The 23,342-nt window shown below is 35.8% G+C and overlaps 3 protein-coding genes across 3 annotated transcripts; all 3 read right to left on the reverse strand.

Moving 5' to 3' along the window:
- Positions 1 to 559: 559 nt before the first annotated feature.
- On the reverse strand, positions 560 to 2,964 carry LOC119783234 (protein ALP1-like). Its single transcript, XM_038284634.1, has 3 exons — positions 2,544 to 2,964; positions 1,432 to 1,663; positions 560 to 1,338 (listed from the first exon to the last, which is right to left on the reverse strand). Exons 1-3 carry the CDS (start codon positions 2,850 to 2,852, stop codon positions 614 to 616), a joined length of 1,266 nt encoding a protein of 421 aa, XP_038140562.1. The 5' UTR covers positions 2,853 to 2,964; the 3' UTR covers positions 560 to 613.
- Positions 2,965 to 4,832: 1,868 nt separating this feature from the next.
- Positions 4,833 to 10,399, reverse strand: elob (elongin B). The gene is made up of 4 exons (XM_038284659.1): positions 10,331 to 10,399; positions 7,579 to 7,713; positions 6,118 to 6,226; positions 4,833 to 5,994 (listed from the first exon to the last, which is right to left on the reverse strand). Exons 1-4 carry the CDS (start codon positions 10,331 to 10,333, stop codon positions 5,882 to 5,884), a joined length of 360 nt encoding a protein of 119 aa, XP_038140587.1. The 5' UTR covers positions 10,334 to 10,399; the 3' UTR covers positions 4,833 to 5,881.
- A 2,709-nt stretch (positions 10,400 to 13,108) lies between these two features.
- Positions 13,109 to 22,873, reverse strand: zgc:153292 (uncharacterized protein LOC100003014 homolog). Its single transcript, XM_038284670.1, has 12 exons — positions 22,732 to 22,873; positions 21,531 to 21,732; positions 21,402 to 21,434; positions 21,138 to 21,253; positions 19,234 to 19,342; positions 19,083 to 19,115; positions 18,949 to 18,981; positions 18,616 to 18,849; positions 15,922 to 16,025; positions 14,504 to 14,669; positions 14,359 to 14,414; positions 13,109 to 14,201 (listed from the first exon to the last, which is right to left on the reverse strand). Exons 1-11 carry the CDS (start codon positions 22,794 to 22,796, stop codon positions 14,370 to 14,372), a joined length of 1,140 nt encoding a protein of 379 aa, XP_038140598.1. The 5' UTR covers positions 22,797 to 22,873; the 3' UTR covers positions 13,109 to 14,201; positions 14,359 to 14,369.
- Positions 22,874 to 23,342: the final 469 nt, after the last annotated feature.

Below are 23,342 nucleotides of genomic sequence, written 5' to 3' on the forward strand. Positions count from 1 at the left end.
CTCATTAAGTTTGTTCACGTTTCAAACATATTTGTTTTTCCTGAACCAGTTCCCCAAATTTCTCAAATTTCAAAATATGGATAGATGGATATAAATGAAGATTAACAAACAATAGGATGGTAGGACTTTAACAAGCAGGAAAGGAAGTAGTGAGGACAATATGGCAGGGAGGAGGGAACAAGCAAGAGAGGATGGACCACCACCCCCACCCCCTAAAAAAGGGAATTAACATTAAGATATGATAGAACAGAGGTCTTGAATTCCAGAATCCTGCAGCATTTAGATGTGTCTCTACTTCCTCACCTTAATCAAAAAGCTGAATGAACTCCTCAGTCGTCCAGATTCCTGATATTGACAGCTGTAATGAAGCAGATATCTAAAATCGCCTGGCTATTTCAAACCTGAAGGAAAATTCTGGAAAAATTTAATATATTTTTTTATATTCTTGTTTTCTGGCTCTACATTCATCCAAAGCTAGATAATGTCTGAAGTTTCTAGACAACACAGGGTTCCTGCGTTGTCTAGAACCCCAGTGTTAATTTAGACTAGATGAGACAACTGACGCTCTAACAAAATAAATCTTTATTACCTCATGTTTTTATCAATGTAAATATCACGCGCCCCCAGAATGAGCATTCATCAGCAGCAATTCTGCAACTTCATTGCGTCTCTGTACTCCCTCCTCATCTTCCTCCCCGACCTCCTTTTGTGCAGTTAGAAGATTCGCTGTCTCAGACTCTCCTTCAACCTCATGTCCCATCTGTAAGAACACATTGTGTAATACACATGCAGTCAGAACAACAGTCCCGGCTCGGTCGTAGTTTCCGATGTCCAGATAGGTGAGCCGTTTGAATCTGGCCTTCAGGCTGCTGACTGCCTGATCGAGAATCCGACAGTGTTCCTCCAAGGTTTGGTTAAAGAGTTCCTGTTTTGGTCCTTTTTCTCCCGTGTAAGGGGTTAGAATCTGTGCTGTTAGAGGGAATCCGGCTCTGGCTACAAGACAGGAGCCCAGCGGCATCAGTTCAGGGTTCTGTTTGAGTCGGTCACTCAGTGTCCTGCCTCGATCTACATCTGAGCTTTTGCTGACTCTGCAGTGCAGGAACTGGCCTCTGTGGCTGCACACAAGCTCCAAATTTAACCAGGAGTCGGATTGGCCCTCCTTCATTCTCTTTTCCGCCGGTCCAACCCTCTCCGGGTCATGTTTTTCTACGGGCAAACGTATAGGAATCCGTGTGTGTCCCAATACTCCTAGAACATGAGGGAGACCATGTCCTTCATCTTGCTCTTTTATTTCAACCAGACTTGAAAATGGGAAAAGTGCCTCAGCAGCCTCTTCTCCTGGAAACAACAAACACACCCCACTAATGAATAAAATATTTAAAGCATACATAAAACACTTAAAATACAAAGACAAGCGCTGAGGGATTATACCAAGTGGCCATCTGATTTGCTCCTCCTTGAGCGAGCTGATTCTCTCGCAGAACGAGAAGAAGATCCTGTGGATGTTTCCCTTCTCCAGCTGGAAGCGGCGGGACACGGAGCGGTAGCTGACCCGTTCGGAGAGCAGGGACAGAGACAGGAGAACCGTGTGAGGTAAAGACAAGTGAGCCCGTCCAGCCAATCGATCCCTGGATTTGGAGCGTTGAAGCAGCTCTGAGATGCACTGAGAAGACAATAAATCTTATGGTTAGTTATTTAGTGGACTAGATCGTCTCATAAAGAATATCCTCAATAACCTAGATGAGATTAGTATTTTATTAATGCTGTTAAACAATGGGCAACTATGTGCTAACTAATAGGGGCACGTCCTACATCGCTTGTCTTTAGGCCCCACCCATGTCGTGTTACCAGCACACAAAACCCTTTGAGTTCAATTAAAAACCAGAAGTTTGAGAGTTGTAACCAGAGATTTCTGACAGGCGCAAATAAATCTTCGTAAGAAAAAGTTTTCCATTTGACTAAAAAAAAGAGAAAATTAAACAAAACCTTTTTTTTTTTTTTTCAAAATTTAATGCATTTATAGGTATTCCATATGTTTTGAGCACAGTTTTCTTATTTTTTATATAGATTCGTTTTTGTTTCATTGAATAATATTGAGACTCATTTATCTCCATAGTTTCTTATTTATGTGCAGAATGGAATTTTACTCAAGAGGTTCAAATTAAAACTAATTATATATATTTAGTTTTATATTTTTTTGTATTATATATATATATATATATATATATATATATATATATATATCCCCATTTGTCATCCATCTGAGACCCACAAACACAGCTCCAATATACACCCATCTTCAAATAACCTCAATGCGAACACAGATTAATCTAAGTAGTGATAAAGCATCTCTACACAGCACACATTATATATAACACTAGCATACCCACAGCATGATGCTACCACCTCCATGCTTTGGAACCTCAGGAAACAAAAATCTTATGATTTTCACTGAAGAGTCGTGGCTTGTCTGTGTGTTGGGTAGTAAGTTACAGCAATACTGTCGTATCTAAAAGCCTCCTGGAGGAACATGTGATGATCACCTGGACTGCTTCACTGTCCGCTGTCTCCTGCTGGTCCTCTGTCGTCCTTCCTTCCTCGGTGAGACCACTAAACGCAGCCGCTGTGGGTGAAACCTGAGGGGCAGGGCTTGCTTTACTCTGCAGTAACTGAATGTAAACAGCGGGAGAGGGCTGCGTTTCGATTTTCCCAACCAGCTCGGACTCCAGGATCTCCTCCATCGCTTGGTCTAGCCGAAAGTCCAGCTCCCCGGCGGACAGAGGCTGCCATTCTCTCTCCATCATGTCCAGGACGGCTTTGCCCGCGGATAACACATGCTGCCCGAAGTCCATCTGAACAGCCCAATGAAACACATCGAGCAGCGAAGGAGCAACTCAGCGACCCGTTATGGAGCGGGACAATGCTAGCCTGCTAGCCACTGGGCTATTGTTTGATGCCTTCAAGGACTGTCAGGAAATTCTAAAGAGCCTTTGTGGCGTTTAGTGTGCGGAAGAGGAATAGGGCCACTGAAAAAAAAGATAACTAATTTCTAAATTTTATCTGAGCATAATATTAGAAAAAAAGTCAGAATTCTGACTTTTTTCTCAGAATTGTGAGGGGAAAAAGTCTGAATTCGGAGATTAAAATTAAATTTCTGAAAAAAAGTCAGAATTCTGACTTTTTTCCCATATTAAACTGAAATATTTAAACATCAGTTGACTTTTTTTTTTCCTGTGGCCCTAATCCTCTTCTGTATTAGTGAGACATAGGAACTAGAGTATTACAAACAAAATGTAACCACCCGCGCAAGGATGAAACAAACTCAGTCCTAAAAATATACGTTCTTTATTAAACAAATAGACAGAAAATCCTTTACCTCTCCTTCTACGAAACTGATAGCCTAGGGTAGACAATATAATATTTAAACTCTGACGTTAGTGGATGGCGGACAAACCCGCATAACCAGAACCAGAAAAGTCGCGCACGTATAAGGCTTCACAGCAATCAGGTGAAAAAAACACTACACACGATCAGCACTCGGCACTGCAGACGATCAGATGCAATATAACATTGTCTACCAGCTCACAGCCTCGTGGGAGAGTGAACAAGGAGAAAACAAACAGATCAATGAAAAAAGATTAAAAAAAAACAAAACAGTTAGTCCGCCCTCACAAGTAAACAACGGGACCAAAGACATCAAACAGGGTCGGACTAACTAAAAGAAACAAAACATAAACCTAAGGACAGCAGGAGCAACAAAAAAACATCTCTGTAAACAAACAGAAAACACCAAATTACAAAAATAATACAATCAAAATATTATTTTAATAACTACCTTAAAATCTCAAAAAATACCTGTATCGCGTACACCACCCTCATCTGCCTGTATACACAGCCTGGTCTAAAAAACCTGCAGGGCCTCCTAACAAGGAAAAGAATGATTAAAATTTACATTCGTCATAATAAAAGTTCAATATAAGCACACTCTAAAAACACTCACCCACATTCTTGACAAATCTACGTGTGGAACCCAGATACGTCCTGGCGTCCCATGGAAACTGACACCTTTTAAGAAAGTTAAAGTAAACTATTTGATGTTAAGAAATTAATAAACATAGGAACTAGAGTATTAAAGAATTCATGAACTAAGAAACAGAAATTTAGCAATGTTGGTACTTAAATGATGAATGATAGATTTATGCAAACCTTCAGCACAGAGCAAACAAAACACAATTTTTCATAATAAACCAATACTGAGATCAAAATTACATTAGAATAATAAAACAGCCATGTATTAAAATAAATAAAAAATCATACATTGAGGTAAAAATATGCTTTTGAAGAACTAACTTTCTGTTTCTTTACAATATTTATATTCCTCCTAAACTAATGACTAATTTTGTCTTCATTGCTTTTTATATTTCAACTATGGTAAAAGTGTTATTAGCAACGTGCTACATGACTTAGAGCCGACATGACAAAATATATACAAAAAAAGGTTGCCATCTCATAAGGTGTCACAGACCAGGGAGAAATGAAAGGTTTGAGAAACAGAAGTTTGTTTTTCCTCAAGATGGATCATAAACAATGAATTTATGAATTCCAGTTTTTTCTCGAAGCCTTGTTCCCTTCAAGATAAAAAGATTTAACCTTTTAGCTCTAACAGAAAAAATCCAAATGACTACCTTCTCCAGGCTAAACTTAATCTATATCAACTTGTCTGTCTCTTAATATGTAATGTTTTGATAAAAAGTTTTTGAAGGCCCATAGTGAGCATCCTTCAGTTTTCCCCCCTAATCTTCCATGAAAATCAAAATACCATAACACAGAAGTCAAAAACATTTTTCTTTTTAATTTTAGATCAGTTACAAGTGCAACTCTGCTTATGTCCACCTATTTAACAACCATGATTTTGCAAAAACATGCCAACACAAAGCGTTAACTGTTCCATTCCACTCCTCCAGGGTCAGATTACTCTTTCCTTTGAGGTAAAAAAACAAAACATAACACTATCAGTTTAAATTTTCTTTGATCAAGAGTTACATGTTAATGTAAGGTTTGGATGAGCAAACATGCCTCTAAATTTAGGAGAAACTAACAGAAGCTGCAGCTAAAGGTAAACCTTGTGGAGTGGTTTTATTCCCCTTATTTTATTCTCCTCCAAAAATTTGTTGGACTACAACCCAATGTAATTAAAAAAATTTCAGATCCTCTCATCCATATATAAGTTTAACTTCAGCATATACCGCAGATAATATTAACTGGTCATAGAGTAATAAAAACCAGTGGATCTCTCTTTATTTTAGAGTATTGTTCAGAAGTTTTAAAATACAAACGGTAACTTAAAAATGCATACAATCCCATATATGTTTGCAACACATATCCAGGCAAAAGACAAAAACAAAACATCCTACTTAGTTTAATAAAGAAACACGCAAACACAAAAAGCTAAAAAAAAAAAAAAAAGCACACTGTCAATCAATCTTCTTAAGCCAGCAAAACAAAGACCAAAAGCAAGGCAACATTGACCTTACTCCAAATAGAGACTAAAATTTTATTAAATAAGAGGTACGTCTCTTGGCTTCAGCCGTGGCTAAATGCACATATGGCTGACAGTGTAATGACAGGTTTTCTCTGCAGGGTATCTTGTGAAACAAATAATTTTCTAGCATGCCCTCATTAAGTCAAGACAAATAAACCATTTTAAAGCCCCCTCAAATTTAAGGGGGAGCCTCCAGTTATTCGTGCCTTGATTCTGAATAGTTGTCAGCATAGGAAAATGTCACCGAGGCATCAATTCTCAAATTTTCACCCTGCCCTGTTCCCCTATGCCCTCCCTTCGAACCCTTTCAGCTGACTTCTTGTTTTATGGCTCAGTCCTTCACTGTACTGCCTGTTCGTTGGCTGTGCTTCCAGTATCCTGAGGCTTCATGACATCAGGAAGTTCTGGGGGAGTGGAGAAGGACTCAACCCTCAGTGGCTCAAATGAATCATCTGGGAGAGGAACAAAGAACAAAGAGCAAAGACACAAGGATTAGTGTCATCGGACGAGCCCATAGAGTCTGTGCTCGGAAATGAACAAATATTGTTCCAGTTTAGAGAAAGAGAACGACTCACCACCGATACGAAAAGCTAATCCCACTGTGGCTGGAGCCTGAGGTCTGGCTGTTTGATTTGTGAAGCCACAATTCCCCAGAGTCTGACTGTCATTGAGCAGCACATCATCCTGAAACGGGAAAAGAAAAAAAACTTTACATTCTCTAATGAACCAATCCAGAAAAATACAACTATAGAAATTGTCAGAGGGGTAGATTTTCTAATAAATAAAAATGGTCAAAGATTTTTTTTTTTATTAAAACATCAATTATAGAAAGTTTATTGGAAAATGTAAGCATAAATCAATGCCAGAGGTCCATCCTTCGACAATTTTAAAAGAGACAGTGTTTAAGCGAAGCTGTTGGGTTTCCTCAAGCTGAGGGTAAAAACATTTAAATATTTCCAATGTTCAGATACCAAAAAGCATCTGCAGGCTTTCTGGTTAAGGTTTATACCTTCTTTCAAGTTAATAATATCAAACTATTCTGGAGATATCTGCTTTTGTAATTGATGGGTTTTTGGGGGGTTGATTTTGCATACATTTTTACATCATGGCAGAAAAAATAAATAAATAAATCACTGACTATTCGGATCTATAACCGATCAACATATAAATAATTTCATTTTTTTCAGAATTGTATTTTAACTTTGTCTTATTGTTAAAAAATAGGGAGAGATAAAAAAAGTAATGCATCATTATAAAGACCCTGAACATAAGTAAAATATATTGGTCTCTCTATCAAACATTTATTCATTCTTAGAAATGTTCAGTAGAGAGAATAAAAGTTGTATACTTCTGTATGAATAAATGTTTGATAGGAAAGTATAAAACCCTTTAGTATGCCATTTAAGCTGAAGTCACATTTATGGCTTACTACATAAATGTATATATTTACTTTCAGGGGAAAGTAAATGCAAAATTAAATCACTGTTAAATCTGAAATTGTTTAAACACCTGCAGAACAAGATTAAAAGTGGTTGCCATTTAACCAAGAGGTCTGTTTGTAAAAAGAAATGACACGAAAGAGAACAATAAAAGAGGTTATTAATGTTTGTGTGAGTGATTGTATTTACATATTAAAAAATGGCTCATTGACAATTGTACCTCTTTTAGGGATCAATTAAATTCTAATTGGCTTTAAAAACAAAAACAAAGCCTTTTTATAATTTCCAGGGGTTTTTTTGTTTTGATTTTTAATGTACATTTGATAAGGAGTTCCAGAGCTCCCATGTCAGTTAAATTGCCATAATCTTAATCTTGAGCTCCCATTATGATCCTCAGTCTGATTCTATTCAGGACTCTAGCTGCGTCGTTTCAAATTTATGTATACAACCTCCAGTGTGACAAAACATTATAGTAAAAATGTAAGATTTCAAACCCTATTTTGCCAAAGGGAGGGGGTGAATAATTTTGGGCTTACTATTTTATTGTATCTCACATAAACAGATGTGAAAATGTAAATCTCATGAAGAATATTTTACCTTGTAGAGCCTTTGATCTTCAGGCGGCCGCTTTAAAATGCCTTCAACAATGCGCTTTAGTTCGTAGACTGTAGTAGATTCTTTCGCATCCGTAAAGATAGTCGTCTTGTGACGTCGGATCATTAAAAACACATCCTAAAAAAGAAAAATAAAGCAGAAAAGGGACAGCAGAGATTTTGATATGAAAGAAAATGACCGTTTATCCTGCTGTGATTTAGCTTAGAGGTCAAGATTTCACCACAATATTGAACTTTTAAAATCCGAAAAATTGGAAAGAGTTAAATTCAATTAATAAATTAACTTCAAAAACAAACAGGAACATGCATCTATATTTCTTACTGCTAGACAAAGCTGTACATCAAATGGAGAATAAAGACAAATATTTGGAGCTTCTACTTTTGCACTTGGTTAAAAGGCTATTTTCCATGCAGCTTTTGATAGCTGAATTTAAAAATCTAACAAACTTGCATTATAATAAAAGGAAATACATGGACAAGAAGAATACACTTTACATCATCATGGAAAATACAATTAATAAATTGTGAAACTCATAATCAAAGTAATATAACTGCACAACAAATAAAGCTCACACTAAATAATTCTACATTGATTACAGATTGCTTATAACTCCAATCTTTATGTTTATTAAAAAAAACATTTGAATGTTTTTGATTTCAATGCTTCTTTTTAAACACAGGACACCTTAATTTACTACCAGCTTTAAAACCAATCAGAAATAACAACCAATATATTCTACACTGACTACAGATCCAACAGTTTAAAAATGGCTATGCATCAAATCTTTTTCCCCAAACTTTGTTTCACAAAACTTATAATTAATACGGAACATTTTACTCCAGATTGAATTTGTTTTTTTTCATATGTGCCATTGTATGTCTTATGCCTAAAACCATTTACATTTTAATTTTTTAATTACCAATTACAGTTTTTAATGATCTCGTTTTGATATGACTGGTCAAAGTACTGTGTTTTTTTAGGATGATTCTTATCACAGCTGAGAAGATTACAAACTGAGTTCTGAGGAATTAGTTTTTCAAGATGAATAATTCAATTCAGTTTTATTTTAAGCCTTAAAGGAATAGTACACCCAAAACATGATTAGCCTTCATTTTCTACTCACCCCCATGCTGAACAACACTCTGGAGTACTTTTTTGATATCTCAAATGCATCTGGAGATCTGGGAGGCTTCTTGCTGTCTGCTGACATTCAAATAATGGAGGTCTATGGTGACCGACACAGAAAGGTCCATAAAAGTCCACAAAAACGTGTCAATATTCCTCCATACTGCTCGTCCAATGTATTCCAAGTGTCCTGAGTGGGTAGCATCCAGAATTTACTCGAAACGAAGTCATTTAGAATTTTTTTAGAGCATAAACATTAGTGTATAGGATTTCCTGAAAGCGCGCACACGCGCGCTCACGACGCTACGGAAGCCGGCAGATCAAACCAGATCGTAACCAAAATCAATCCAAATTCGATCAAACCAGATTAAAGTGCGCATTCAGCTCTGCTCTTCCAATAATGCAAGCGTAGAAGAAGAAATGTGCTGTTTACCTGTGCAAAGAAAGAAACAACGAAAGAAAAATATCTGAGGACTTCAGTGTTGAGGAAGAGCATGAGTTCTTTGCCGAGCTGAATGCGCTGGTTTGGTCTGCCGGCTTCCGTAGCGTCGTGAGCGCGCGTGTGCGCGCTTTCAGGAAATCCTATACACTACTGTTTATGCTCTAAAAACATTCTAAATGACTTCGTTTCGAGTAAATTCTGGATGCTACCCACTCAGGACACTTGGAATACATTGGACGAGCAGTATGGAGGAATATTGACACGTTTTTTGTGGACTTTTATGGACCTTTCTGTCTCGGTCACCATAGACCTCCATTATTTGAATGTCAGCAGACAGCAATAAGCCTCCCAGATCTCCAGATGCATTTAAGATATCAAAAAAGTACTCCAGAGTGTTGTTCAGCATGGGGGTGAGTAGAAAATGAAGGCTAATCATGTTTTGGGTGTACTATTCCTTTAAGCGGAACCTGGTGTAATGCATTCAAAGGCTAAGGGATTCAAAACTCAACAGTTGTGCTCTTTGGATTAACTGTTCGTCAGTAGTTCCTCCGATCAGAGACTGATCTCTTAAATCAAATAGCCTCAGTTCTTTTATTGGTTGTTTAATCAAGGAGCTTAGCTTAAACAGTGTTAGCCTATGCTAGTGGTTTAACAAATTAGCAGTCTTTTTTTACGTCAACAGCGTCCCAAACTTACAAGTTTATGTCGTTTGACTACTCTATTATTAGGCTGTCTCGTTTAAAAGCATTATGAGCTCTTAAACATAAATAGCCATCAATGCTAGACGATCTGCTTAGCTCCCTCGTCCTAATTTAGCAAACATATTAAAAATACACATTAATAAACCAATAAACTGAATTCACATGCTTAAACAATCTGCTCCATGTCAGAACAAATTGTCCTCGAGTAAAGTTTAAACCAGAGAACTATAAACAGCTCTGTGCAGCTGGTGTGTTGACGTTACAAAGCGGAAGCTAGCCCCCGTTAGCACAGGTTAGCCAAACAAAGACGTTAGCTTTTAGCTTGAGGCTGGGTGCTAAATGTGGTTTGGTCACATATAAGCACAACGGTAGTCAGTTACAAAGGGTGTAATGACTAAAACAAGTACGGTTTGGCGATATTAAACACGGTTACACAGTCTGAAGCGAGTCTGTTTGCCTCACTCACCATTTCTTGCGGTTGCCTGCTCACACAAAAAAAAACTTCCCCACAACGATAAGCGTGATGTCTCAGACATGTAATGCCACGGTCTACCAGTAGATGGTGGTATTACACCACTAATTAAAAGCTCTAGGTCACCTAGTCATTAGTTGCTATGCTTGCTTTAAAACCAAGACCTAAACAGAGCGGTTATAGATATTTACAAGGAGGGCAAGATGGGGCGGGGCCTGTGTTTTTTTCATGGGGCAGAGAACAAGAAGGATAACTATGCTGGAGTATTAGGGCCGAGATTTTTTCTTCAATTTGGAGAATAAAGTCGTTAACATTACAAAAAATAAAGTCGTAAAATTACGAGAATAAAGTCGTAAAATTCCGAGAATAAAGTCATAAAATTACGAGAATAAAGTCGTAGAATTATGAGAATAAAGTCATAAAAAATAATGAGAATAAACTTTTAAAATTACGAGAATAAAGTTGTAAAATAACGAGAGTAAAGTTGTAAAATAATGAGAATAAAGTCGTAAAATTTTGAGAATAAATTTGTTATATAAAGAGAATAAAGTCCTAAAGTTACAAGAAACAAGTTGGATTTTATGACAGCACTTTCTTCCCTAAAATGAGGAATGTCAAGCATTATGTGAAGTTATACTTTGGCTCTGGTTTGACAAATAAGAAAATCTTTTAACACACCAGCATCAAATTGGGCAGGATGTCAAAGTGGACTCAAGTTGCTGTTTGGTGGAGCTGGTCGGCCATAATCTGCTCATCAGAGGTCAAAGCTTTCTTTCTGAAACTGGTTGTTGTATGATGACTTCATTCTCGTAATTTTACGGCTTTATTCTCTTAATATTATGACTTTATTCTCGAAATAAAAAAAAAATAAAAATCTCTAGCCTGGCCCTAATACTTCGTCGTAGGATAAGCAATACAAAAAAAGGAAAGGAAACAAAAACAGAGCAAGAGCATACCATTTAGTGTATTAAGCCAAGGTTGCAGACTCTTGATCTAACAGCTAAAAACTGTTTCCCTGCAATCTTATTATGACTGAAGCTAATAAATGTTGAAGTAAATTGTAAATAGAATATATTAAACTGGTCCAAGGGAAAAATAAGTTACAGTCTCTTCTGTTAGCCCATGTCATCATGAGAAAGTAACGTACCATTACACTGAAAAAAAAATGTAAAAAAGTAAATACCGTAATTCTTTAAATAAGTGTATTTGTAATTAATTGAGCAGGTAATCATGGTGATTAAAATGAAGATAATTACATATTTTGCACTTGAAATAATTTAATAGATTTTTTTCTTCTTATTTCAAACATACTTCATCTCATTCTTTTAGCAATTTTTCTAACCTGGTTGCTTAAATCAAATGAAAAAACACTAATTTCAAGAAAAAAGGCCTTACGTATATTTCAATTTGTGTTTAGTACAGCGGCCATAAAAGGGGCCATGCATGGTTCTACAGGGGCACTAACCCCTGTATGACCCTTTGTAGAGCTGCCCATAAGCTTTAATATTTATATAATCACCATGTGTTGGACATGTCTATATTTGATTAGCTTAAAAATAGCCTTTCTGCTGTGACTACAATTATTAGACGATTAGGAATTTGCATTGATGATTTTTAAAATTTTGTATTATTCCTCTGGGATTTACTGTGATTATCGTTCTTTTTTTAGACTTGTTTTTATTCCATGTATAGTAAAAGAAAGATTTTCTTGAGCAAAGCTTTCTGACTTTGTGTCTATGGAGGCCATTTACAAATATATTGAACTTTCTTTCTTATTAAATCCACCAACCCTGATTTATTCAACAGTGATTTACTGGGCATTAGGAAAATATGAACTTACAACAATATTGCTAAATATTGCAGTGCTGATATTGATTAAAATTAACTTATATTTTCTCTAGTTTTCATTTTTTATCGTTATCATTGTGGTCACTTGGTCTCTAATCAGACATAATAAACAGCAGATTGGTTGTATACTGGCTGATTGCATAACAGGCTATCAAACACTATCATCCTTTGAAAATGCAGTATAACACATATGCAATGACCATGTATTGTGCAGCTGTAAGAACAAACTAAGCTTATAAAAGCAGCGTTTTGAAGGGAAAGAAAATTCTAAATGGATTTCCCATTTTCTTTTAAATGTCAATGTGAAAACTGTGATGTGCGTATGTATTTAGGCACTGAATCTTTACTTTGAAGCCCCTTTTGCTACAAGTAGTTTCAGGTATTCCTGTGTACGTCTCCACCTGCTCTGCATCCTTTGACACTGTTTATACCCCTCAACTTAAGGGGAGGCTTTACAAACATTAAGTCAGTTTAATTAAGGTCTGGTCTATGGTCTGACAATCAACTATTAGTTGATGTAAACTATAACATAATAATTCTGGCTGTATTTTAAGGATTTAGGTCTAGTAAGAAGGAGGACCACTTAAGTAAAGTGTTTGTTTCATTCTTTTCTTCCAGATAAGTGTGTACTATCGTTCTATTAGCTGCAGATTTTTTATTTTGTTTTTAAACTGCTAAATGGGTATTTCTACACATCAATATCTATCTGCACAGATGTTAATGACTGGATTTTCTTTTTCTTACCTCTGAAAGTGTCTTTCCTACCTCATTCCTTACTGCTGACGCACATCTGCTTTTGGGTAAAGAGTCTTTACCAATTTAAAGCATTTAAATTTTAAGCATCTTTGGATGTTCTGGAGCTAGAATTGAAAATGTGACAAACTGCAACTGTCTTTTAAGATTTTTATTTCTAAAAAAAAAAAAAAAAAAAAAAAAAAAACTAAAATCAAAACCAAACAAACAAAAAAAGCAACAAAGAAACTTAAACCATGTCTCTTTTCCTTCCACTTCACAACTACACACAATTGTTTTGTCTCATACAAAATCCTGATACAATACACTGAATTAAGCAACTAATTGAAAACATTTGAAAGGCACTGTCATAATGTCATAAATTGACATTAAAAACTGGAACTCTCCAATACAAGTTGTTCAAGATATAGTACAACAAAACATTTCAATGGCAGAGATGAGAAAATCGAATGAGATAATATCTGGTGTCTCTTAAATTTAAATAATTCAATCTCAAATAAAGGACATCTAAAAAAAAACAAAAAAAAACAACATTTCCAGAAAGCGATTTCTCGTATATGACAACTGATTCAATTCAGGTAGGTAATGATTTTGGCACTGTCTGTAACATAAAGAAGTACCTGAAAAAGTCTCCAAGCTGACAGTAAAAATAATACTGAAAATCTGCAAACAAATTTTCTGCATCATATTTATCTAAATCACCCCATGCTGTCATGTCTGCAGAGGTGATTCAGAAAACAGAATCAAATCAGCTGAGTAATTTTACAAATTCTAAATGTGGATAACTAAATATCTTTACAGATATTATTCTGTCCTTATACAAACAGTGTTAATATTACATGTGTTTATCAAACAATATTAAGTACATTAAATATCGAGTCCTTACCACCCAAAATCTCTGGAGATTTTCCCAGGGTGTTTGTGATGGGGGGGAAGCTGTGGTTGGGAAATTTACCATTTAGAGCTCTGAGTCTGAGAAGTTATTTTTCAAACATTCAGTCAGTTTAGGGGCCTTCCCCTACCATAAAATATTAACTAACATCACCATATTAACTACCCCTGAAAAAAAGAACTTATTTCCAAATGTCCAAAAAATCGAGACAATTTCTTGGGAGTTCTTAAAGTTTTTCATTTTCTTCTGCAGTTTCAGTTAATCAAATACAGGTTCATCCTTTTCAATCCATCATGACTGTGATGTTGCTCCACAGGACGCCTGTTGCTCTCCCCTCAGTGGGAAAAAAGACTGCTTCCTTATCTAAAAGACCTGAAAACAATAGTTAGAAAAGTTACATTCAACACAAAACAAGTTACCTACAATTAAGTTTTCATATTTTTATTTAAATTTCTTATAAAACAAATAAAGATATGCATAATAATAATAAAAAAAATATTTAAGAATACAGAAAACCTTCTAAACTTACCAAATGAAGATCTATCTAACGACAAAGGCGCTGTCTTGGATCTTGGAGTTAACGTACTAAAAACACAGAAAGAAGAAAATGTATCAAATTAATCAAAAATTTATTTAGATAATGGTTTAATCACAATGAAAAGAGCATAACTTACATCTAGTCCTCTGGGGGTCTGAATTGGCTCTAGTCCCTTACAATACAGCAAAGAAAAAGGCCTCTCCTTAGTTACCAAATGCTGTTTAAAGCAAAGACTGAAAACCTTGGCAGGTAAGTAAACATCCCAATCAGCTGCATGCTCGTCTGTTAGATCGCCAACCATCCTGGTAGGGGAGTAGAAAAGTTAGGGTATTAACATGTCTGCATAAGAAAACTGAATTAGGGAGCTTTGAATAATACTATCAGTTGAAAACAAACAGAACTAATTTGGTGTGTGATCCAAACATTAAACGTGACAAAAACAGCTGATTCCAAATGAGTGAAGGCCTTTATATACCGTACAGAGTAAAGCTGCTTTTGGTTAATAGATCTATCATGCAACTGATAGAGCTTCCTACCCACCCAAATGTGAATACTCAAATACAGCTGTTTGAGTATTAACATATTATTTTAACCAAATGCTGACCACAAAAATGGTTACACAGAACTCTAAGCCCTCTTAACATGTAATGTAAAGCCATCTTTACGACACCACGTCATCCAACACAATGCAAATATCTTGGACATGTATAAATTTTCCGTAAAAGATAACCCAGTTGATAGGGTTGGGCACTAACTTCTAAACTTTCAATTCTCCCAGAATCGTTAAACTTTTTTTAATTTCTGATTCCTTGTTTCAATGCCCAGTCCTCCAGCTGGAAACAGAAGCTGCCTAAAATCAGCTAGGAAGAATCCATAGGAGTGTGTATGGAATCATCTGTCTGTACAGGGGCATTCCAAAGTGCATATTCAGGGGAAATTTAAAAAATGACCTGCAACACGGGCAAGAGGAGTATATTATGTAAAGGAAAGTGCTCAGCCGACATAAATAAAGAACGCCTAACTGGTCTTTGACCTGCTGCACCAGTGCTGTAAGGTAGGCGGGATACCTTTTGTTTCCCAAGCTTGGCAAGAAGCACTTTAATCTCAATCTGCCAGACTTATTAATAATGATAAAACTCACTAATCATACAATGAAATCTGGTAGAATGTAAAACATCACTGTTTCCACATGTAGTTGAGTGGAACTGAGGTGCAGTGAACTACGCTGTCAGGATGCCGTCCTGCTGTGCTGCTTTTTCCTTCAGTTCAGGCATTCAGCCTAGCAACACACCACACTCAGAATCAGTTAAATACAATAAAAAGTCTTATATTACATTAGTACCTGAAGCATGAGACACTGGATATCGATGTAAATGTGTTTTAATAATGTTTTTAAACATAAAGCTCGATGTATAAATGACACTCAAAAACTCTCAAAATTAGGAATGGGAACTGGATGAACTGTTGATGAATACAGTAACCTGTGAATCGTCAAATCGAAGTCAAATATCTGCAAAACTATTGTGCAAGTCTCAAATCACATGTTACACTGACCTGTCAATCATCTGTGGTGTGATCGGATCCAGAGTGCCTGTCTGCTGATGATAAACCACAAGGGTGATAGTTTCCTTCAGGTGATCTTTCAGCTCCCGATTTATCTAGAAAAGTTTCAATAAATAGAATTGATGTTAGATTATTGTCAAAACCTCCATCATGGTTACTATAAACCATCAAAGATGAGTTTATTAGAAAAAACATACAAACAGGTATGTCATCTGAGAAGGGTTTTCTTTAATCTAATTTAAAAGGTAAAACTCACTTATATTAAAGAGTAATATATTTCAAGGGCTTTTTAAAAAATAATTTTAATTATTGCTGATTATGCTACTGAAAACCCTCAAAACAGTTTTTTTCTTAGAATATTACAAAAGACCAGGAAAAAGATTTGACACTCAAATGTTATTTAACAGACATGTTGTAGCCTGCACAGTCATGGAGAAGCAGTCAGTTACACAAGGAAGGTACAAAACATCATGCACAAAGAAGGCCATTGTATGCAGAAATGTGAAAGAAAGTTGAGTGGAAGGAAAAAATAGGTGAGAAAATGCATTAGCAACGGGATTAACTGGAGCCTTTAGCGCAGGGGTCTGCAACCTGCTGCTCTGGAACCTGCATGTGTTTCTTTGGACCTTACACTATGGTTCTTAATAGTGACTAAAAATGATATAAGGAATTACCTAATGTACTATTCAAAACAAATACTCGTCTATATTTGAATTGCATTTTCACAACACAATGACATTATAGGCACCAGAAATATGTTTTTAGAGCTATTTTTTTTCTAACTAGCTAGGAAATTATGTCTTTTATTATGATCAAATATTGCCTCATAGACACGATGAATGTTATTGTTTACTTTTGTGCATGCGCACAATGCTGGAGGCCAAAAAGCTTGTTTTACTAGCCGAACACCACAGCCAAACACAGTCATGCTGTTGCGGGACGACATTTCTGTTAACATGAAACTAGGAGATGTCAGTATTACTGATTTAGATCATCTTTCTGCAGAGGACTGCAAAAGGTACGCAGCAAAGTTAAGCTTCCAGATCGGTTTCAAATAGCTGACTGTCTGTGGATTAACAGTCCTCAAAATTGGCTGCATGTTCAGTATCAGGATATTTACAATTATCTCATTAAAAAAACAGGACTTTACACAGCTACAGGCATACAAGTCATAAGAAATATATAACTTCTTAGTGTCTGGACATGTGGTGCAACCATCTAATCACAGCGATGGTCGCATGAACGTAGTGTGCTTCTTGAAGAGTGCCATGATGCCATCGCAGAAGATGACCAACAAGAAAGGGCGTCACCAGGTGTGGATCTGCCTATTAAGGCTATGTGGTGTCTGCCTGCTGCACATGCAAAGCAGGGTAAGATCATTTGACATTCATATACATCTATGTTATAATACTAGAAGCAAGCCGTATATTTTCAGTATTTCAATTATTTATAGAAATGTTAGTCTGTAATATAATTCTTCAGTCCAAATTGGTTGACTTACATTGATTTTAATTCACATGTAAATTTAAGGTTTAGCGCGTCAGCTTGGAACTTGACCTCTAAAAACAATACGCGGCTCTAGCGCAAACTCGGGGCGGGGTCTTGTGATGTCACGTTTCAAAGTGCCTATAGATTAAGATCCATCCTTCATCTTAATAACCCATTTTAATTTTTCCCTAAAATATAAAGTGTTAGCTGTTTAAGGTGACAACAGATTTCCTGTGGAAGCTATTTAACAAAGTAACTGGTTGTGTTTTATTAAAGTCATGTAATATTTTGCAGTTCCGACGACAATTATTTAGCCGGACTTGGGTCAAAATGGCTCTTTGAATATGAAAGGTTGCAGACCTCTGCTTTAGAGGATTGTGAAGCAAAGCCCATTCAGGAGTTTGGGGGAGGTAGATTGCTGCTAGAGTTTGAGGAACAATGAAACAGAGGCAACCAGGACCAGAGAGAACTTCACAGGTGTATAACCCAGGCTCAGCAGGAGGAGGACTGGACTTTTTCTCAGTTTCCCAAAATCCTTCTTTTTAATGAAAGTACATTTTGCATTTCATTTGAACTTCAGTTTCAAAGGGTGCCTGGATATCTAATTATTATGTAAGAGTCCGGGTAGCAATTGCAAACGAACAAAGCATACTGCTTATGTTGCTAACACCACATCGAAATGAACATGCGTACAAAAAAGCCAAATTTTCATGAGACAAAATGGGGTAAGAAAATGTGTCCAAATTGGATGTTTAATTTATTTTCTTCTAAAATGATAAAACATGAATTTAATGAAAAATTTGGAAGGATTGTATACAAAAGAATACCAGCCTATGACTCCTTTAAGGGGAAGAGAAGAGGCACCAGACCCTGCAGAGTAGCTGGTTCTTTAAAGCAAGCTGAGCTGCTAAGGCTTAACACCTCAGCAGAACTACATAGTTCATGCTGCACTGAATAAATTCATGCACAAGGAGGCCCGATCATGTGTTGCGTATAGATACCATAAGGTGTAGGGGCATTGTTTTATTTAGGGCTACATCACTGCATTTAATAATCAACTTCTAATATTCTCATGGAATATCACAGATTTCAGAGAAACACCATTCTGGGTTTTCATTGGCTGTAATTTATAAAAATCTGAGAATAAACTACTCTGTGAATTATCAACTCTAGCAGTCTAGTAACACATCCACTCACTCTGTGAACTATGTCGTGAGGCAGCCTGGAGAGAATCCTCAGCGGATATCCAAAGTGGGCAATGATGTCTGCGATACTCTTGGCCACATCAGAGGGGAGGCAGGACTGCATAGGAACGGCCTCCACCCACCTGGAGTAAAAGTCTGTCAGCGATAAAATATACCTGTGTCGGTTCAGCGTCTGGGGCAACGGTCCTCTGACGTCCAATCCCAGCCACTGCCATGCCTCTTTCACCTGCAACCATAACGTAGAGTCAAGAAGAATCCCAAATTCTTACTTGTTTGTTGTAGTTTGGCCAATTCGTTCAAACTTTAATTATGAAAATGAACATACCTCTATAACACTGTCAGAGTCTTGACAGTACACCTGCAGAAATTATAATGAGATTTCAATATGATACAAACAAATAAACACGATCTGTCAAAAAAAAAAATAATGTTATTAACAAATATTTTTTAACAACTTACATTAAAATCCTCATCTGGAGCCCACTGGATATTCTGTTAAACCACATAAAGAAAAATATTGGGCACTGATTTAAATTAAATTATATTTAAGCTTATAATACAAAAGTTATTCCAAACATCATTTCACAATAACTTTAGATGACAAACATACCTGTGGTACACAGTAATCTCCATGAAAGAAATGTGGAAACGAGTCGATCTTTCTCAGCCTCTCGTCAACTATGATTCTCCACTTTTCAACATTTCTCTGGTCTTTATCTCTGATCATAAACATGGAAACATTTAACGTATCAAACAGGTAAACAAAAATCAAAATATGAAAAATGAGAGAAAAACAATTAAATTAGACAAAACAAACTGTAGTTATACAGCACCACATATTTACAGCTTTGTTGGTTGCATTTTAGTAAACTCACTAAAAGTTATTTAGCAACAAACAGCTTTGAGAAGAAAAAGTGACCAAGGTTTGGAACAGCTTAGAAATGGCCGTTTGTTTTTATTTCTGTTTAGTTTTTAACCTTTAATTCTATTTTAATTTTAATGTATTTTTTAGCATTTGTTAGCAAGTTTTTTAAGTATAGTTTTTACTTTTTGAAACTTTTAAAATGCTGTTTCAGTTTTGTTGTTTTTAGTTTTAGTTATAATATTAGTCTTTTATGTAAAACAACTTATATACCAGGAGAAAGACTGAAAATAAACATAAATAAAATCCCAGATAAGCACAGAGCGCTGCAGCAACACAAATGACTGACAGTTACCTGCCCTCTGCAAGCGTAACGCCGTCCAGTGAAAACAATCTAAAACAGCAACCGGAAACTAGACCTCATATGAAAAATTAGTTCTTAAATCGTTTATACGAGGTATTTAGGAAAAAGTCCATTCGCCTTTTTTCCCAGTTTTAATCTTCCATCAGGTACGAACAAATTTTACAAATCCTTCAGACTTGAAGTAGGAGTCATGCAAAGTCAGTCACCTGTTATCCAAACCTAGTTTTTCCTCTAAATGACCAAATCTGTTGTTACTTAGAAGCAATTAGCAGTTTTATTAGGCTACGTCCTTATATATTATGCAAATCTGCAATTATAAATGACCTTTTTATCGCCAAGGACACAACTATTGGTCACTACATCTGCAGCAGGATTAATGATATCCAGAGAACTGGTTTAATTTATTGTGTGTATATCAAAAGAAGATTTAGAAAAATGATGCGTCATGTTTGTTGATAGCCAACTCATATTAAGCATTTAAACATTTTATGTTGCATCTCTTGCCTGCATCAGTAGTTTTCATTGACCGTCTTTGGATCAATGTATTTTTACTTCTGTAACAGTGAAACCGCTGCATATAATTTCTCGTAATCAGTTTCCCACTGCTTGGCTTTTACTGGTTCTTTAATTCTGCCGCTCGGCTCTCCATCAGTAGAACCTCAATCTCCGAACTGCTAGAGTCTACCTTCTTCGTATTCAATGGAATTTCAGTGAAAGAACAAGCCTGGGAATTCCCCTCATATGATTGGGATAGTAATCGTGCAGATTTACATTTCTTGGGAACGTGCACTCACACATGCACGGCTGGACTGCTTCAGGTTTACGAGGATCCTTTATGATCACTTACTGAGGTTAAGAATGTTTGTTAAATCTGCAGTCGAGCGTTCATAAGATCCCAATTTACAACAAGAATTTAGAAATGTTGCTGCATGAGGTCCCATTCTCTCTTACAATTCAGTAAGTCTAATTAGTTTTCTAAACTCAATACAGTTTCAGTTAGTTTTCATTTTTTGCAATTTAATCTTTATTTTTATTTCAGTCGACAAATTTGTTTTTTTTTTACTCTAGTTTTCATAATTTCCTTAGTTTTAGTTAACAATAAAAACCTTTTTTTTCCACCAAGTATCTGGTTTACGATGCTCAGTGTTAAAACTTAACTTTTTAGAGATTAATCTCATTCTTCTGGTTAGAGGATTAATTAAATGACCTATAAAGTTGACATATTGTAAGTAACAGTATTGATTTATGGCAACACATTTAAATAGCAATTTTTCCTAGTATTACTTACCCTGTTTGCTCTTCCTCTCTCTGGTCTAGCTCTTTGTTTATGCTGTTGTTTGTGGCTTCAGAGGGAGATGTTGAAGAGGAAGCTGAGTCTTTCTCTGAGGTTTTGGGTCCAAGAGGCTGGATTCACATGGAATTAAATAAATCAAATGTGAAGCACATGTTATTTTTTGTTCTCAGTTGATTTTATATAGCTAGAGAACATCACATTTTCACCAAAAAATGTAATATGTATGGAAAATTAAATAAATATGAATAAGAATCTGACCTTAAGTCTTTTACGCCCAGGGCTGGCAGAAGTCTGCATAAAAAGGGACATGAGTCTAAGATACATATTTCACTGACACTCTGTTCAAAGCTGTTTAACTAGAAGATCTGACCTGACAAAAGTTCAAACCTTATTTTTCTCTGTTTTGTCATGAGGTAAAAATATGGTGGGGACTGCATCATCTCGTAGCGTCACACATTTCCCTGATCTGTCGATGTACTGTTCCTCGAAATGGTTGATGCACAGCGCGGAGAAGCGAGTCGGAGTCCAGTCTTTCAACTTCATGTTGGAGACCCATTTTTTGAGTTTTTTGGGATTGTATATTGGGAACCTGGAATAACATGCAGATCATTAGAACAGATTTAACTTTATGACGGTCCACTACATCAAATGATTTACAATGTATAATCATGGAAATCTTGAGAATTAATGTCAGACAGGATGCTTCTATTTTGACGGTGCATAATAAACAGAAAAAGACCCAAAATGTGTTTGCCTCCGTTTTAAGCATGTTAGTCATAATACTGCAGATTTATTCTTTGCTCTTTCATTCAAAATGTATTTATTCTACTCAGACCCATTTGACTCAATGTCCTCTAGCTATTAAAAATAATACATTTTACATTATATTAACAGTTAATAATGTCTTAGGCCACTCATTATTTCATGAACTCAATAGTTCTCCCAGCGTTTTAATATCTTCAAAAGTTTTTCTTTGTATTTTGCTGGATTATTCCCAAATCATTTGTTCAGTTCCTCAATCTGACTTCATATTACACGGTGTGGAGATCACTGTTTATTTAGTGTCTGAAAGGCATCTTCAAGAAAAAGGAAATAAGTTACAGCATAAATCTGACACTAGCTGAATGATTAATTCTTACAGACTGCTAGATGGAGAGGTGGTTTTTAGGAAAAGATGGATGCAAAATCCCATCTTTTCATAACCCTGTCATCTTCTTCAGAGCATTATGTGTCATACTATACACCATGCAGGACATGGTAGTAAATATAATCAAATAATTAAATACATGTTTTATAAGGTATTGTTATGACTTTAGAAAACATTAAATAGACAGGGTCCAGCAGTCCATTGTGGTGGTAGGTAGAGAACTGATGAAGCAGTCGGATTTCCAAAGAGGTCTGAAAAAATCTCGCTTTTCTGCTTTAAATGCCTTGATATTTTAACACCAAGCATTTTGGGAGCATTGGTGCACAAATACATTTTTAATTGGCCTTCAATAAATAGATATCTTTGATCACAATGGATGTCACAATGGATAGCTATCTGTTTTATGTACTACTAAACAGTCAAACTTAACTGAGGACTCACTTAAAGAACTTTATATCCGGGTCAGTTGAATCCTCGCAGTTGTACGCACACTTATACCTTCCCATTAATTACACAATTTAAGTTCCAGTAAAACGTATTTGTTTTCCTAACGTTAAAAATTAAGACGACAGGATATGAAGTAGCAATGACGTATATTGTATTTCCGGTCTAGATTTTCAAAATAATAGCTGAAATAATGGAAATAATCGTCAGGGGTACAAAAAACAAACAAACTATTTAACATTCTGTTCTTCTTCTTTTTTTAAAATGGTAACAGGAAACGTATAATTTTAATAAAGTACAACCTTCATTGCAAGCTTGTTCCCCTCGATTTAATCATGTACCACGAAAATGTTATTGTTTCTTCTTCGTGTTTTTTCTTTTTTTATTATAATACTTTAACACTGCCATCTAGAGACCAAGTGATTTGCGGGTTCGTCTTTCCAGAAAAATTATTACACGCACACGGCATAGGGAGTATGGTATAGATAATTTAATTTTAATTATTAATTTTATAAATAATTAAATGTAAATAATTTAATTATTATCATAATTTTTTTTTATTTCATTTTAAATTTTTTATAAATTTTTATTTTAGTTTCTTTAAACGT

The sequence above is a fragment of the Cyprinodon tularosa genome, unplaced genomic scaffold (genome assembly GCF_016077235.1).
Source record: "Cyprinodon tularosa strain WSP-4 unplaced genomic scaffold, ASM1607723v1 ctg105, whole genome shotgun sequence".
NCBI classification, from domain to species: Eukaryota; Metazoa; Chordata; class Actinopteri; order Cyprinodontiformes; family Cyprinodontidae; genus Cyprinodon; species Cyprinodon tularosa.